Below are 19,390 nucleotides of genomic sequence, written 5' to 3'. Positions count from 1 at the left end.
AACCGCGGTAGAAGTTGCAGAGAACGACAGACGTTGGAATGTTGGAAACGTATAATCGTGTACCGTTAAATTAAACGTTTAAAAGTTAAAAGTTAAACCTCAGTGTCGGACACACAATAATAATAATTAGGGCCTTGAATTATATGCACTAAAAATGTACGAAATATGCATGCATTTTGCATTTATGTACTGATTTTCATTCAAATATGCAAAAATATGTACACAAAAATGCATGTTAATTGAATTTATTTAGTTTAAAAATGTATATAATTCAATAAATAATTAATATGGAACAAAAAAATGTATTAAATAGGTACCTAGTTGAAATAAATAGTATTTTGTATAATGTATGTTGCATTTTGAACATTCTCTCATCTAAATAAAAAGTGGTCCATCGTCCATCAGTCCATTACTATATAGTTTTTCGTTATCGAGATCATTATCGACAATAAATTATTGTAGTGGTACCTAAATTAAACTTTATTTTATTTGTTTAGTTAATAATTATAAACTTATAAGTTATAACTTATAGTGAATTATAGCGTAAGTACATGTAATTGTAAATAATTGTAATAGGTACCTAGTTGTATTATATTACACGATTTTTTTCTCACCATATTCGCGGGATTTAGTATTTACGTATGACATAGCGTCAAGTATTAGTATTAATAACTTAATACTATTTTTTTTGTAAATATTATGCATTTTATTTTAGAAAATTGCTAAAATATGTATACAAATTTAAAATGGTCCAATTATGCAAAAATATGCAATATTTAATTTTGCATACCAACATATTAGTTTAAGATTCAAATTTGTAGCTTATCTAGCTACTTTTTGGACTGTTAAAAAACATGCAAATCTGCTTTAATAATACAAGTTAACCTACCGTATCGCCACCTTAGATTTCTATCAAGTATAGAATAGATATCTGTGATAGACACAACCACAGAATCTATATTCTATAAAGAAATCTGCATATAACCACTGAGATAGATAAAAATATACAATATACAATATATACTACATAGTACATTATTATCTATCTCAGTGCACATAACCACAGAGTACTCTATGCACATAACTAATATTATTTATCATAAATACTATCTTTTAGTAACAGGTTGCTTGTATATTATCAATTATCATAATATCTCATATCACTTTAATAGTACTATATTAGTTTCAAAATTTAAGTTTTTAATTATTTGTATCTTACATAAATAATAATATCAATGGTAATTTACAATTTTTCAGTTGAAAGTAAATCTTAATTGTTACCTACTATAGTTTCTTTAAAGTTTTACAAAAATTAGTGTGTACTACAATATTAACTACATACCTACTACTGGTTGGCATTATCAAATTATCGCAACATTGGTAAGAATAAAAATATTTAATTAAATTATCTTATTTTATTAAATCTGTAAAGATCTTTTTACTTATAATTAAACCTCCAAGAACTGTAGCTGTAAGAATCAAACTATAAAATATGAGTTATTTTTTTTACTCAAGAAAAAAATTATAATTGATTCTGGATAATCACTATTTATTTTAAATGGATTATCCTTGTATTTTAGTTTATATGGTATAGGTATGTCATAATACCTATATTGTATAGAATGTTATTTAGGTTTAACTATTTTTGTTTGAATATAAAAAAACAATAATCATTATAATATTATAGATAATGAATGGAAAATAATATGTTATGAGGACTTCCATAATATTATGTATTAACTATGTTAATTATTTATATTGACAAGGTTCTAAATATATTTTTAATTGATTAAGTATTTATTTTTACTTATAATGTATTACTGATTACTAGGTATATAATATTATACGTATCCACTATTAAAATCTCTGTAAAAACCAGTGGAAATGATATTCATTAATGTTGATATTCAATTAAAATTCACTAATATTAAATCATAATACTATTTGATATAAAAATAAATCTATTTCCAATTTATAATATCTGAATAAATACAGTCTTTGAGTATGAGTGAAAGTTCAAATTTAATTTTTGCCTTTAATCATGAAATGTAAAATATTGTAATTTTGTTAACATTATTTTTGATTTTTTTTTTTTATAGGCATTACAAAATAGTCAACAATCACATACAATATTTATAATGCAATTTTTTATTTTTTTGTTACAGATTTATGGTTTAACCAACTGTTATGAATAATGATTCAGGTATAATTAGTTTTCAACATTGTAATCATAAGAACATATACTGTATAAACATTCCAACTAATTGTCCTATTTGCAAAAAATGTTTAAAATATATGCAAAATATTCCAGTCAGGTAAACTATTAAATATTTTTTTTTATTCTTTACATTGAAACATTTTTAATGTTGATAAAATCTAATTTTATAAATTAAAACTTATGCAAGTAATGGAGCAATATCTGATTACAAAGTGTTATTTTATTAACACCTAACCCTTAATATGCTCGTTTAGACTTATAAATATAATATTAAGTTAATTTAACAAGATCATTAAAATAAGTCTGTATTACCAGTGCTGGCGCTAGGCTTTTCGCTGCTCTATGCCAATTACCTATAGGCTATAATATGCTGCCCTTACATGATTTATATATTTTTTTTATAAACAATGCCGCCCCTAAAATTACAAAAAAAATTGCAGCCTTGTGAGATCTCACAGGACGCACATGCCTTCTGCCGGCATTGTCTATTACTTACTACTTACAGGAATGGTATGTTTGGCTAAATAATAATAATAATTTAAAAATTAATATGGATGTATTGTTTATATTAAACTATTAGGTTAAATAAACAAATTCCATTTATTAATAAAATCTAAGCTGGATTTTGCATCAATTATCAAATGGTTTTTAAAAGGATTAAATTTATGAAATTCAATTACAACACTTTACAGCTTTATATTAAGTTAAAAATTTAAAATAAATTACTAAAGTAGTTTTTATAATATACTTAATATTTAATCTTTAATATGTCATACAAATCTGTATCAATGAAAAACAATTCCCCAAGACAAGTTTAAAATAAATACATTTAAAATACTTACATTTTTTATTTTTAAGAGTTCCTTATCCTTTTGTAAGAGCATCTCAGCAATCATGCTCTATTATCGTGAAACCAACTCAAGGCGATTTTTTAAAGTGAGTGTATTTAAGATTTTAGTTATTTAATTTATTAAGAACAATTTAATTTGAGATATTCACTATATGAAAAAAATGATCTTACAATTTTACTAGTAACTACCAATTAATGGATGATTTACATATTGGAGTAACATCTTCAAGGGGTACTGTTGTATCTTACGATTGGAATGGAATCATTGAGGATACAGACAATTGGCAAGAATGTTTAGTTGTGTTTCAACTAAATGATCATTTTATGGAAAAATATTGGGATACTGTATTAACAAATATAGTAAAAAATGAATGTTGGAACAGTTCTAGGTTTGTTGATTTTAAATTGAAAATAAATTGAATTATAATTAGTAATAATCGTAAACAATTAGAGCAGGGATAGGGTGTTTCATTATAATATATTAATTCAATAAAAAAATGATTATATATACATGAAGCCCCCCCCTAATCCCCACACACATACTTAGTTCTAACAACTTCATTGACACAGAAAGTTAAAAAGTGGTACATGAAAAAAATATACATATCATAAAATAGATTATTGTTTTTTTAAACTAAACCAAATAGCTGGTTTTATATGTCTTACTTATATAATATATTATAAATATTTAAGAAATACAAGGCATTGGGATTTGTTATTGTTTTTGTTGTAAAAATTGAATTTGCAATTAGCTTAATTTAATGAACAATTATTTTCAATGATATGGTAGTATTATAAAGGCAATAAAGACAAAGTGGAAAGCCAACTTTATAAAAATTCTTGATTCCACTTCGAAAATTGGTACAATGTTACAATTTCATAATGCAGTGAAACTTCTATTTAACAAAGTCTCATGGGGAACAAAAAAAAACAATTGTTTTATAGAGAAATTTGTTAAATAGAATAAACGCATGATTAACAATGAAGATCATAGTCCTCAAAAATAATTTGTTGGATAGAAAATTTTGCTAAATGGATGTTCGTTATATGGAAGTTTCACTGTAGATAATTTTTCATTGTAATTTTGTACTTAAAATTCTATTTAATTTTAAATTTAAATTTGTAGGTTTAACAATTTAATATAAAAATCCTACTAAGTTGTTTTTATTGAAATTAAGTTAAACGAAAGCCATAGTTTTATAACTTTATATGTGATTTAAAATCAAATATTGACAATATTTAATATTTTAACGAAAAATAAAATTTTATCAAACAATATTTGTTAGTTTGTTGTAATTATTCTGAAAACAAATATTATAAAAATTGTAAAAATTTTTGTCATATATGAAGTATTAGTTATGTTTCATGTGATACAATTTTTCTCATAAGTTATAAAATTATTAAAAAGACATAATATGCAGCATATTTTATAAGCAGCTATTTTAAATTATTTACAGTTCACTATTATAATACACTTATTTTGTATACAATAATATATCATTAAATTAAAATTTAACACATCCATTACATTGCAGTGATCCACTCAATACCTTCTGTACAGCAGAGTGATCCTTCCTCTCCCACTTTTTTTAGTATTTATTTCATTTTTTTCAATATCAATAAAAAAAAATTAGACGAGTAAACAAACTTTGAAATTTAATTATAAGTTTCTTAATGGTTTTTTCAATTTATCAATTAAAAATTATCCAAAATACATGACCAAAATAATTTTTTTATAAATGTTAGAATTTTAAAAATCCCGAATAATTACAAATTATTTTATAGTTAAAAATACATTGACAACTTTTTTTTGTATCTAAGATATTATGAAAATTTATTACAATATTCCTCATAAATTTTTATATGTATATTAAAACAAAAGTTTACTAGAAAGTTGAATTAATAAATACATTTTTATTTAAAAATATTAAAGATACATGGTTATGATATTTATTTATTAGCATTTGAAATTCAAATTTTGTTTAAAAAAAAATAGGTACACTTATATGCTATCTACGCGGAAAAATATATTCTAAACTTACTTATACATTTTTATTGGGGCTTGTAGTTTTACAGTTGTCATTGAAATTATAATCGTCCTATACAAATGTGTCTTTATGTCTCTTAAAAAATGTATTTAGTTTTAATTAATTGACCGTTGGATCTTGTTTTCAACTATTTTTTAATGTTTCTTTCATGTCACCACAACACACATCACCCGCAGTCTTTAATTTAGTGCATATATTTGAATACAGTAATCACCTAAGTTCTTTTAAAAGTTGTTTGTATAAACTGTTTTATACAATTAATTCAATAATTTTCATAAAGATATATTTTATAAATATTTAAAAAAAAATTTTATTGAATAATACTATAGTAGTTGCATTATTGCATTAAACGTTTTGAATTAATTATTATGTGTAATAGTTTTATAGTCAGCCACAGGGACGGTTCTAAAAGAGGGGGCGAAGGTGGTGTGCGACTCCAAAATGAAATAAAAAATAAGAGATTACCTATAACATAAATACAAATTATCTATATATATATATGTATCTAGGTATATTACTTTATATTATATATCAGGGTTATTATTATCAGAGGCCTCTATTAGGTTTTTTTATACTTAGATTTTGAAGTAAGTTATTTGCGTTTGAATTTTGAATGTGTTTTGTAAAGTTCATCAGTCCTAGATAATAGTATCTTTAAATTTGATATTAGGTTAATTTACTCTAATATTAAAAATTTTGAGTAAAACGGATTCTTCTTGAAGTTCCATTTAGTTCATTATGTGTCTGTAAAGTAGAGTCTATACATATGGGTACGATTTTATCTAACCATAAGAGCTAAAGATCTTTAAAGTTGTATGTCAATAAGAAAATCACACCTTTTTAATACTTGGACTCGGAGAACAGTTAGTTTTTATTGTAATATTTCATACTACTCTAAATGTCCAAAATTAATTAACTTGTTGTTTTTTAATAGCATTGTATTTCTTTTTATTTGAGTTTAAATTTTTCTATCATAAAATAAATTATATATAAAAAAAACCTAGGTTTATTTATTGTATTGATGAATTTATTTCTTGTTATAATTCGTTTTCACGGTTTAAACTTTAAAGTGATGTTCTTGTTTTTTACTCAATAGATACAACGAAGAGGATCACAATTGTTTTTCGTTCATAATAGCTTTTATGAAACAGTTTTACACCTTCAAATCGCCGGTACATCATATCGAAACGAGAGAAGATTTTGCAGAATTATATGTAGCTCCAACTACGATAAAAGCTTATAAATACATTTATCTCTACAGAAAAATAATACAAAATGGTTTCTATATTTACAGCCAACCGTCGAATGAAATATTGTGTACACAATAAAATACAACTACTGTACATAGGTACATAAAGTTTTTCTTTTTTATGTTTAATATTAATATTATTCCATTTTCATCAATAGTCAAATTGGCTTAAAATTAACTGTCGAACTGATATACTTTATTTAATTTGACAGTATTGTGGTCATAAAAATCTTGAGAATGCTTATCAGAAACGATTTTTAAGGAGTTAAATGTAGGCAATAAGGCTGAGAATCATTTGCGCACATAACACAATATATTTTTTAAATTTATGACAACTCATTTGTGCACAAAATTGTGAACAATAAAAACCAGCTTGTTTGTACAGTTTTTGGTGTATAGGGTGTCTGTATATTTCTAAAGTATATATGTATTTTATTTTTAATCGTAATTTCCTATCAGTATGAATACCTACTATTACCTACCTAATGTAATAATCGCAATTACCGTGCTCGCTCAAGTATATGAGCCGCGTGGGAGTGAGGGACAAGCTTTAATCTTTAGTGCTTTATTTCTTACACTATTTTTATTAAACGTTTCCAGCGATAATTGATTAAACTTATAAAGTTATAAGTTATAACAAACATTATACGCTTTAGTTCAGTTTCCGATTGCGGTGTATTAACAATACGTTGCAATAAAACTATTTTGTTTAACACGAAGAGAAAACCTTATTTATTAAACAATTACAAATTTTGAGAATACAGGCAATTAAAAAAGGATTTTTTTAATTTTTGATGTACTAATATACCTATGTTGTAATTTTAGTGTTATAAATAATAATAGTGAACAAATTATCGATCAACTTAAAAGGTTAGGTTATGATTAGGTAGACAAAAAGTTTTAAGCCTTATAGGGTGAAAGAAAATGTTTGAGTATTATATGTTTCACCATCGACCAATTCGAAAATTTGGAGAGGTATGCTGGTTATGTACATCCTAAGTGATTAAATTTCTCCGAAAAAAGATTTCTATTGTTCGAAAATTATGCACAAATAAGTTGTAGACGAAAATGATTATAAAATTTGGCAAAATTGTTAAAAATCTTAAAGCGCGGGTGCTGTAATAACTATCGCGTAATCTCAATATTTGCTTAAAAATGAGTAAAGATGTTGTACAATGTACATCTAATTTTTTTTATTTGTTACGGATAGAAAAAATTAGGTATCTTTATTTCTTTGATTGTTGTTTTTAAGTTTTAATATTCCGTATAATGTACATTTAAGACTTTAAAATAGGTAATTATTAATAAAGTCTAGTTGTGTCAATCGCAAATCAACAAATGTTTATACCAATAAGCTTTAAAAAAAAAATCCTTCGACGAAAGTAGGTACAAATATTCATAAAATCTACTTATTCATAATGAAATGTTTCATGACAATTCTATGATTAAATATGAAAACATGTATTTATAGGTTTGATTTTGTTATGTTAGTATCCTCTCCAACAAGTTTTGATTAAATGTTTTGTAAATTGTAACTTGCAATAAAAATAAAAACATCTAATCTCTGATATGAAACACAAATACCCTGGTCCTCGGTGGACAGTTAAACTAGAATATTGTGCTAATGAAAAATAACTGGAAAATAGTGTTCTAAAGTGTTTCAACCCACCAATTCTATCCTATCTTATATATTTTGTGTGTTTTGGTTACTGTCTAATGACAGATCAGCACGCACATCTCTACAATGTTTAATACTATAATTATTTGTGTGTTATAGTATACGTAGGTATAGAATAGGTGCAATAATAATAGATAGTAGGTAATAAAAAAAAAAAAAAATGATTAATTAAAAACTTAGTTGATTTTTTTTTCACGATTATACACTAGTAATTAATTAATAGGGAACTTTATCAAAAGTATAATCATAATATATATCATCATAATTATGACATTGACATTTTAATCTAGTAATATGTGTATATGTTTTATAGATACACTTATGTATATATATATATAAATATACAAATTGTACAACAGATTTTTTTTTTAAAAACATTTTGTATACAGTGAGTCGTGTTAAAAAATAAAAAAAAAAAATAAAAAAAAATATAGGTAGGTAATATTAATAATAATGAGAAGTGCGCGGGGCGATGTTGCGGGGATGATGACTGCAGTGCGAGGGGGTGTAGGGGTTGAGGGTTAACTGATCTTTCACATTTCCCTCATCATCAATTTTTGGGTTTTTCTGTGGACGTGGTGGTGGTACTGTCAGCGCCGCCTTCAGATGATTCCGAGTTCTCAACTACCGTAAGTTCGGGATATTCGAGCTTTACACCGGGCTCACAGTCGAACACAGGACAGCAGTCAGGGAAACTGGCCGTCTTGTTGGTCTTTTCGGACAATTTACATTTGGGGTTGGACTTGGGATATGGACCGCAGTCTTCGACCAGCTCTAGAAGTCTGTCGGTGCCCTCGCCTTGTACGCATGTGGAACGGCCGCAGAACGGCGATAGCTCCCATGTGTGTCCTGGCTCCACGGTGGCGCATTTGGTCGATGCGAAACATAGTCCGGGAAAATCTGTGAATACAAATACACACGTTACATATTATTATAATTGAATAGGTATAGGTTACGTTATTTATAACGATGGAAAACGATAATGTTTCAATTACAAGATCCAAATAAGTTATCACTATGTCCTAGCGTTGTTTTTTATTAGGTACTATTAAAGTGTTAAATATATTAAAAATTAAAAACCTATAATAACCTTTTTTGAGTACAGAGTAGGTATAGTCGACATTTATAATATAAGTAAATGATAGTACATTAGTACAGTATAAATTCTAGTTTAACCAATACAGAGCTAATTATCATGATTTTTTCATTACTAATTTGATAATTTTATTTGTCTATATATTATTTTAATATAGTTTTTTAGTAATAGTACTAATATTAGTATATGGCATATGCAGATATGCTGTAAATGAGATGGGATATACAATGAGTATATATTTAAATCTCTCTTTTTTCTTTAAATTCCTGTCCACGTAATTGTGATTATCTACTATATAAAGAAATGTATGTGTCCAATACCTATTATGGGACTATGGTACCTACCTAATAATATTCTATGAAATAAATGTTATGAAGCTATAGTTTTTAAGAAAAGACCTAACTATTTTGACCTATGGGAGAACTGAGAAGTATTTAACAAATATTATGAGTAGGTAGTAAATACAATGGACGTTCCTCTTTTCGGTCAAGGCTTACAGTTACTTTTCAGACACCATAATTTTTTTTAAAGGCTTAGAAATTATTACAACTGAACTAGACAATTTTTAAATTAATATCATATCGAATAAGTAACAACTATTGAACTATGGTTGATCTTTATTTTCGAAAAAACAATTATAAACCAAATTAAACTTACTTTAAAGACTATAAAAATAGTAGAAATATGTTGAAACATTTTATTGCATGTTATTTTATTTTATTATATTTTCACACAAATTTGTCAAATTAATATCATAAATAATTATAACAAATAAAATTAAAAATAATCTTAAAAGGCTTATTCTTTTCACGCAGTTGTATGTAATAATTTTATTGATAATTAGAAATCATATTTAATTAAATATAAACATTTTCTATTTCAGTTGTTATAATTGTAAATTTTAAAGAAAACTGTACTGGCCGAAAAGGAAAGGGTAGGTACATTTTAACTGAAAAGAGTGTCACACGAGTTGATATGTAGTAATAATGATAATTATTAACTACCTAACACACACATATTATACTAATTGTGTAATAAATCTGCCATTATAATTTTATCTTCTTCGTTTTATTGACTTTTTATAATTTTCTATCAGATGTCGTGTCCATAAACAGCCACAATTAAAAACATCAATGTTCTTGAGATTTCTATTTTGATTTGTGAATAATCGAATCCGTATCAAAATATGATTTACTATAAATGGAAAGCGTCACACTTCCTCTGTTCGATTAAGGCCGTACCGCTGTTATTGTTTTATGGACAAACGAACCTTCGCGTTGATCTAACTGTGTATCTACTTAATAGTTAACCGGCAACATTTTAGTGACAACCAAAGATGGAGAAAATACCGCAGTGACGTGGTATTCAAATATAGATTGTACGAAAATGGATAAAAAAAAGTTAATAGTAACTATGCGTGGGACAAGGCTAAAAATTAATATCATATAAGGTAGTAAATTTGGATAGTTACTGTGCAACAATTAAATTCATCTTGAATTACTCTAAATTGACACTACATTCCAAACAGTGTTATTGCTACTTCACAAACGTACCTCTTAAGACATCTGCTGGTATTAGTCTGCGGTAAATCCTGATCGATCCTTCGGCTTCCGGTGCTGGTGTCGGTGATTTTTCGTCAGCTGAAAGTGCAATCGCAGCCACTCCCAACACTACTGCCAAAACGCTCAGTCTGTAATCCATTTTGTTTCGATAGATTATACTGAAAAAAAAATATATATTTATTTTAAATTACATTGTCAAAGATAATAAAAAATCTACTAATATCAAATATTAAATCGAACATATATTTTTAAATATACCTATAATATAAATATTTTGAATTGTTGATGAATAATAAATTAATGGAACACATAAATATTGACATTTTATAATACTGAAAATTAACTGTTTACGGATGGCGACACCAACTACCTATTAATATATGCGTGGTACATACACAATACACTTAGGTACTAAATGAGAAGTACCTATACTACGCGGTACTGCGGTAACCGTGTATTAGGTATGGGCATTTGAAATTTTATTTAAGTTATTAAGAGAAAATCTAATAGTGACACCAATATGTCGTGAACATGAACTGAATTAGAAGCTAGTGGAATAGCTTTAGATTCTACATTGGTATATTTACCTATATAAAATATCCATAATTAATTAGCCGGGTGTTACGAATAGAAATCGAAAATCATGAATGGGCATTGCGACGAATACAAATATGAAGTGGTGACTATATATTTTCATTTTCGATATTATTTCCGACCAATAATGTTTAGACGAACAATAATTCAAAAAAACATTATGTATACCTATATTTCAGTTATTTCTTGTCATTCGTTTATGGCTGTCCCTATAGGGCAGAAAGGGAGGGTTCAACAACCCGAATCATTGTTTTAGGTTATTGGTTGACTTTTGAGACACCGAAAATTTTACAAAGAAGGTTTCGTTAACTCAATAATTTTTAATAAGTAATTTAAAAGTTCAAAGTGTATATTACTTTTTTTAACATAACAATTTTATTAAAATATATTTTAACTTTTTTCATATTGTATACAAATAAATATCAAAAATATTTTAAAGTTATAATAACTTATGGTAACGAATGTTGATATTTTAAACATATTTACTACAGTAAAACTGCACGAAAAATAGTTAAACAATATTAATTTTTTAGAAACTTACAGCAATGATATTTTATTCAACTGAAATATATACCTAGGTAGTAGGTAATATACATTTTTACTCAAGTAACTTTGTCATGTCTTAAAAACAACTCGTTAAGCTTACATTGCAATAAAAAGTAATTGGTTAAGTTAAAAGTTGTATGAGAAACAAAAACTTTTAACACTTAAACTAGTTAATGTCCTGACTCGAATTTAATGATTATACTGCAATGACATATTATGATATAATTTGTATGTTTGAGTCTGAACATATGAATGGTTCGAAAACGATAATTTAGAAGTTTATAACTAACAACAATACCTAAATAATATATCCGTTATTATAAGTATGGATATATAAATTTAAAGTCTTATTGATCTCTTCTCATTTTCTACTTATTCGTTAAATTGGTGAAAAATGTTGGTCGTTAAGAAACAATGTTCTGCTAGTCCCAAGTATTAATCTATACGACACGTTCGTTTTTGGTACAATAGTTGCTCCCGGTAAGTAAAACATTTTCGACTGAATAATTAATAGTGTTTAGTGAAATCGAACGATCAGGTTAAAATGTAAAACTTATTATGAGACTTAAAATCGTTACATACGTAGTAGTATATATTTTATATGCGTAAATCGTATACGTAGTATTTTATATATCTTACTTTATATTTGGCCACTATAGTATTATATTCTGTAAGATAAATGATAATATGTTATTAAATATGTGCGCTCAAGTGTCCTCCGACGATTCGCGGAATATAGGTACAGCGTCGATGTGTATATATTTTGCAGTAATGACGACTACTTTCCCATCATTAATATTTATATATTATTACTATTATTCGCGTAATAATGCGGTGAAAGGTTATAACAATATATCCGAGTAAAGGAATAATAATAATAATAATAATAATAATAATATTATTTCATACACGTATTTACACGATTCACGTCCGAGTTTTCGAGCCCGTAAAATACGGTTATCCCGCTTCGACCTGTGTTTACTAGATACAGATCTTTATGCAATATCGTCTTGATTGAATATATCTGTTCAAAAAAGTTGGTTCAAAAATTATCGTTGTTTTAGTGAGTTGTCACATTTTGTACATATCGCGTAGGTCGCACCAAATAAAATTTTGTAAATCGTAGGCTCATCTAAACTTTATAGTTTAAATACCTACTAATTATTATTAATAGTAAAAAAAAAAAAAAAACTATCATACTAGTCAATACTAGTGAACAAACGTTTGAGTAGATAACTAGGTACTTATATATTAAAGTGCCTCGTGGCCCTGGGCTACGGTAATCAATCTGTTCTTATTTAAATAGTATAGGTATTTAACTTGATTTACCAAAACAGATCGGTTTAATATTATAAATATAAATATACCACATATATATATATGTGTGTATGTACGCGTGGGCCTGTACACACATATATACACACTTAATGTATTCGAATGCGTGTGTGCACAACGCTTTCACTTCCAGGAGATAAAATCGAATCACGTCCACTTTCAAGGACTAACTGTATTATGCAACTTCCTTCAAGGTTTCAGTTTCACATTTAAATTAGTGAAATTATCGTCTGTTTCGAACTCGCTCGCTCGCGTTGCCGTATTTCTGCGGTTCACTGATCGTCCTCCCCTTCTGCTGTAGCGAGTTATAGACAAATTGATTTTTTCCCGTATTGGTAGGTTTAAACCATGTTTATTGTCGGGTTTTTAACATCTCCGATGTTACGAAATCGACTCGAACAAAATCGTTTTCCGCCGGACCATGTATAATACACCTACCGTTCTGGTTTCACACTCGTTTCGATGCGGCTAAACTAATATATAATAACAGGTACAACATTGTTTTTGTATGATTCTTGATACACGTTTATGGATAGGCAGGCAGTCAGGCCAGTACTTCTATTTTGCCCGTGGGTTTGATTTCGATTTTAGATTGCAGTTTGCTGTCGAGAGGGTCTTATTGATCTACATCCGCTCCGAGTGCATTTTTTGCTACAATACTGCTTATTCATATTATATAATACGATTAAAACGGTGTTGTGTCTCTTTATAGAACAAGTATACAAAGCGCGGACTACTGTATTTTTCTAATAATTGTACATACAGCTTACACAGAAAAACCCCGTGAAGTATATATATTATTGTAAAATACGTGCGTGAGAACCAGAGAGAATCATAATATTTGTGACACATTTTTGAAATATATCATTATTGCAAACAATTTAAAATACAATAGCCTTTATTGCTTTTTATCGGATTATTATCATCGGATCGATGAATCCATTTGACTGGGTCTACTCTATATTATCACGTTTCACAGTTCGTACAATAGTTGTTTAAAACGATTACGTCTCTCGATCCCGATTACGGACATGAGGCAAAATAGAAAGATCGACTTTATATTGTCAAGTCGGCGATGGTGACGACTGAAAAGCGTGTCGTAATAAACTAACCTATGCGTATTGAGTATATTCCTTCGCTCGCCGTATATTGAAATTTCCAAGAGAAATTCTGGATTATGGCATGATTATGATAGGTAAGTACCTATTATACAGGGACAGATCGGTTTTCCGAGGACAAGTCCTCGGGGTCGCTGTCGACCGGTTAGCGTCGCCGGCGGACCTTGATGACTAACGGTTTTTGTAATTTTGATTTCATTGTAAGTAACTTCGTTCTTCTGGCCCCTTGAGATGTAGCCCAGACGACGACAACTAGAAAACCCGCCGAAAACCGTGTCCGGTTTCTCTTTCTGAACACGGACTCGAGAATCGGAACAGTTTCCGGTTCCAATAATCGTTTTATTTACGGTAGGTACGATTTGCACGCGTTATAATACCGATTTGCAAACGATATTTTGACGTATACCTATACTATAATATAATAACATAAAGACAATAATCATCAATGCGATGATAAGTTTAAAGGTAAAGTCGCATTCACAGCTATGTCGTCTATCGTGTCGTGTCCAATAGTCGAACTCGGCCAAACTCATGGTATACCGTGATTAGTGAACGATACCATGATTACAATGGTTAATCAGAATACGATACCGAAGAACATGACATGACGATGTAACTGTGAATCCGGCCCATGTCGGAAATCGTACAGAATAAGTATAGGTACTGTGGTAAATTATACACACAAAAAGCGCGTTGAACCTTGGTCCAAATCCTATGTATGCTCAGTGATTATTACGCAATACGTCATCGTCTCGTCATACTCATTGTTGTTTCGTCAACTGAGTCGAACGACTGATTATTGTTATTATTTTATTACTCATCATCGCACGCGACGTCGTTTTCGTTACGTATTATGATTTACAGGTAATTAGCGCACGTGCCGGTTTCCAGCACTCGGTCGAAACCACTGATTTCGATTTTCAGTTTTCACGGCCATTATTATACGCTTTATTTTTATTGTTTTCATTTATTATTTTATTTTATTATATGACTTGACGTATCACCGTGGTCGGCGTATTAAAACAAAATATGTGTTCTCAATGTGTATAGATTAGTGGTTGTATTAGGTTTTTACCTTTTATATACTCGATTGATACAGCGATAATGTTGACGATCGGAGGTTTTTCAATCGTTTTAACACCAACAGTAAACGCACAATAAAACGAAAATGTCCAAAAAAAAAAAAAACATCACCAATTCATTAGTCACGACTTATGAAGTTAGATCATATTATTAAGAGATAGAAGAGAACAAGATTAAAAGTGAAAAAAAATATTTAAAAATAATTTATTAACTTTAAACTGCCGAAATATATTTATTTGTCTCTTGAAACAAAATCATGCCACCTTAACAATATGACTTATTTACGATAATGAAAATTATAGTAAAAGTGTAAAACTTTTTTGATTGTTGTTAGACAATACTTCATCCCACTGTCTAAAGAATAAATAATTTTTAATATTCATACGACAGCTGCTATTGAGATTTCTACCGGAGCAAAGGCACTATTTATCTTGAATTAAAATAGAAAGTGTTTTCCGAAAAAGTGTTATGTTTGTAGATGAATTAAATATTGAACAAATGGTGTACTAATTATCTCCTATTAGTATGTTTTACTCTTAGTGGGTTGTACTTCCGTATATATAGGTACAGTATAGTATTTGCAGATTATCTATTGTTACAAATTCTGCAGGCGTATATCTAACAATGTCACGAACAACTAGAACAACTATAGAGCACAAGTGGACTTCAAATAAATGATTGATTAGAATACAGACAAATAGACAATATTTGATTTAAGCTATGCTTGGATGTGTTATAACTTCTAATTAATAAATTACATACATTTTCATGAATTAAGAAATATATTTAGCTGCAGTACATACATGGTGTTTTATACCATATCCTTCGCTCATTTAAATGAATTACGAATGATAAGAATGATCAAGTAAAAATAATTTATCTTTTAAGTAATCATTATTGTTTAGAGATTAAAAAAAAAAGTATTTCAATAGAGGTTCTGCAGTCGTACACACGTCGTTTATTTATATGAAATTTCGAAAACGTTGATTAGAATTAAATCGTTATGAAATAGTAACAATTAACAAGTACACGATAATCAGTTTGTATCACCTTCAAAAAGTAACCACCTGCAGTAATCGTTATTGTTATTTGTTTGTATAACGCCCTGCTGTTTACTGTTGATTAATGATATTTTAATGTTCCTTTATACTTGATCAGGATATAATTTAAAATTTGAATGCTAACTATTTCAATTAGGTTAATGCAATAAATATATTATTATAAGTCAATTAATAATACAAATAAAACCTTGTACATTTTATTTAACATTGGATAATTATCATTATAATCGCCTCACAGGTAAATAAATATTTAAAAAAAATCACGATAATCATCATAATATAAGTATTCTAAACGTCTGACGAGTTTTGAAGTTTGTTTATTTTGAAAATAATAATTATTATAGTATGTTTTATGTACAGTATCAATCCATCCTTTTATACTTTTGTTTTTCTATAATGAGATATAGCCTACCTATTGTTAAAAAAATAAATAAATTACAATAATGCTCACACAGAAATAGGTACTATATGTTTAGCTTAGTCAAAAACTAAATAAATGACTTGAAGTATTCAACTGTTTTTTTTTTTAAATTGCATACAGTAAATAAAATAAAAATATGAATTTAATAAATATTAGGTAGAGGTACAGTTTAATCATTTTTAGGGAGCAAAATATATCTAATAAATTTTTTTAGTCATTATTAGTAGCGACATGCAGGCACTACAAATACAAAGTATAAATCATCAATTAAACTTATTCTATCGGACGAATGGTTTTATTACTTTTATCCGAAACTATATCTGAACTTAAATGTTATTGGTAATCAATATCTTTGTGTTGAGTAAGGAACCTGTACCTATTATATACAAAATATACCTATCTCAAATCACATAATATTCTGAATTAAATATTAGCGATTTTTCTCTTTTAATATTAAGCACATTAAAGCATCAAAAAATAAAAATTTCCAATCATCTAAACAAATCTTTATACAAATATACAATAAAATGTTTACGATCAGCTGCTAAAAATTGATTAATGTATGCTATCGGCAAACATCATATTGGCTTTACAAACATTGAAATAAATAGAAGGTAAGTAATAATATGTTATAAATATTAAAGTATTAAAAATTCTAAATCGCATAGCATATAATAACATAAAATTGTAATACGCATGTCGGGTTCAATCACGACTGACACAGTGACACGCGATATGTTTATTATTATGCATTTGTATTAAACACATATTGAGAAAAAGATATAAAGCATACCTATAATCGAAGCTTATACTATCATTATAGCACGAAAATCTCGAGTTTTTTTTCAAATACAACAACGTTAACGACTCATAAGCTAAAGACGCGTTTTTCTTTCAAAAATCCACAAATTCATTGTAAAATGATTAGCGACACAATTCACTGCGTATTTTACACTTTCCTCGGGAGAAGAGTATGATTGATGACTGTACCATAAGTTAGGTTATGGGTTAGAAATTACACATTTTTAAATCTAATATTATTTTATTTCTGAATATAATATGCACAGGGAACAACATATCGAAGCCGATTAGACAAACGTAATCATGTTTTATAATAGGTACAATGTAGACGGTCTATAGATGTATTGTAATAATTATTTATAATACAACAATGTCAATGATAGAAAAAATGACAAATTAATGTTTTATTATATTAATGAACAATAATATTATTAAAACGAACTTAACAGTAGGTATAGTATACACATATATTATTATATACTTACGTGGACGATAAGGTGTCTGTTGCCGAGTTATATAGCGGTGCTATATAAATAAATTTAAGTCGTGTCCAGCGGTGTTGACCGGGTAGAGTAGCCTCAGATGATATCTGTATGTAACAGGTATGGTGTGCAGCGGTTTGTGCTGTTTTAAATGAACCACCTCAAGACCGGGTCTGATTGTTTTATATAGGTACAGACAGGTAGCGGGGTGGTGGTGGGGACGGTCGAAATCGCGACGGCGGAAGAGGCCGCCTTCGCAGTGCATTATTATTATTAGGTATAGGTATTATCATTACTGTTAGACGTTATGGTGATCGGCCGTGGTAGGGAATTTTGGAGCTCTTCACGTCGGTTTATAACATGTACATAGGATATTATTTTATTTTTCCTAAAAATTACGAAAATACAAGTATTGAGCATGATTTAATATAGTACACTATATTATTAGACTTTTATACAGAGAGCTAACTTAAAATTTCTTGTTTTAAGTTAAGTCAGTGACGTGGTAGACGATAATTTTACTATTGGGAAAAACAAAACGATTATTTTATAATTTTATCAGGACCTGTAAACAAACATTGTTATTAATTTATACATTTATGCACGTATGTTATACAATATTTAATATGAATATCCTCCAAACCATTCACCTCACCAGTTGGTTTTCCATTAAGTAATAAGTACATTTTTAATTATTATTACTTGTATATTATTTAACATTTTAATTCTATACAAATCAAAGCTAGATAGCTGTCTACATTTTTCGCAGTATTTTTTTTTTTTTGTGTGTGTGAAAAATCACTGACGCTCCGCGATTTGTTTTTATTTTTTTATTCACTTAAGCTAGTTAATATATTATATGTATTATTTGTTTTTTAAATGTTTGTTATTGATAGTATTTTGTATTGTATAGATTTATAATACTTCGATGTATTTTTTGGTTATTATTTTATTTTATTTTGTTTTTTTTTGGGGGGGGGGGGAGAAGGGGCACGCTAAGTAATTTTAGTACATAATATTATATTTCTTTCTATATTTTACCATTTATACCTATCACCTGTTTGTACATTCATATCTTCTTCTTATTATGTTTTTTTCTCATCGTTATGCCGGCTATAGTGGTAGTTACCAAATTCGTTTTCTACTCGTATTCATGAATTATTTATTAGTATATCAATTCCAGTTGGCTGGAGCTGCATGTTTAAATTATGAATTATAATCATTATTATTATGTATTACGTATATAGA

General features: G+C 27.9%; 2 protein-coding genes across 2 annotated transcripts; one reads left to right on the top strand and one right to left on the bottom strand.

The window, feature by feature from the left end:
- Nucleotides 1-1,160: 1,160 nt before the first annotated feature.
- LOC114120621 (MKRN2 opposite strand protein) lies at nucleotides 1,161-8,472 on the top strand. Its single transcript, XM_027982587.2, has 5 exons — nucleotides 1,161-1,380; nucleotides 2,166-2,315; nucleotides 3,077-3,154; nucleotides 3,251-3,457; nucleotides 6,213-8,472. The coding sequence occupies exons 2-5, from the start codon at nucleotides 2,188-2,190 to the stop codon at nucleotides 6,442-6,444; spliced, it is 645 nt and encodes a 214-aa protein (XP_027838388.2). The 5' UTR covers nucleotides 1,161-1,380; nucleotides 2,166-2,187; the 3' UTR covers nucleotides 6,445-8,472.
- On the bottom strand, nucleotides 8,208-18,289 carry LOC114120610 (uncharacterized). The gene is made up of 3 exons (XM_027982570.2): nucleotides 18,146-18,289; nucleotides 10,693-10,859; nucleotides 8,208-8,943 (listed from the first exon to the last, which is right to left on the bottom strand). The coding sequence occupies exons 2-3, from the start codon at nucleotides 10,838-10,840 to the stop codon at nucleotides 8,594-8,596; spliced, it is 498 nt and encodes a 165-aa protein (XP_027838371.1). The 5' UTR covers nucleotides 10,841-10,859; nucleotides 18,146-18,289; the 3' UTR covers nucleotides 8,208-8,593.
- Between the last annotated feature and the right edge of the window lie 1,101 nt (nucleotides 18,290-19,390).

This window comes from Aphis gossypii, chromosome X (genome assembly GCF_020184175.1).
Source record: "Aphis gossypii isolate Hap1 chromosome X, ASM2018417v2, whole genome shotgun sequence".
NCBI classification, from domain to species: domain Eukaryota; kingdom Metazoa; phylum Arthropoda; class Insecta; order Hemiptera; family Aphididae; genus Aphis; species Aphis gossypii.
The sequence above is the reverse complement of the archived record's forward strand: the minus strand, read 5'-3'. Positions and strand labels throughout refer to the sequence as shown.

What these genes read in the sequence shown, in the direction of transcription:
- LOC114120621 (XM_027982587.2), top strand. Translation starts at nt 2,188, where the DNA reads ATGAATAATGATTCAGGTATAATTAGTTTTCAACATTGTAATCATAAG. An exon ending in ATGCAAAATATTCCAGTCAG is followed by an intron (nt 2,316 to 3,076) that starts GTAAACTATTAA and finishes TTTATTTTTAAG; the next exon opens with AGTTCCTTATCCTTTTGTAA. An exon ending in ACTCAAGGCGATTTTTTAAA is followed by an intron (nt 3,155 to 3,250) that starts GTGAGTGTATTT and finishes CAATTTTACTAG; the next exon opens with TAACTACCAATTAATGGATG.
- LOC114120610 (XM_027982570.2), bottom strand. Translation starts at nt 10,840, where the DNA reads ATGGATTACAGACTGAGCGTTTTGGCAGTAGTGTTGGGAGTGGCTGCG. An exon ending in ACCAGCAGATGTCTTAAGAG is followed by an intron (nt 8,944 to 10,692) that starts GTACGTTTGTGA and finishes TTGTATTCACAG; the next exon opens with ATTTTCCCGGACTATGTTTC.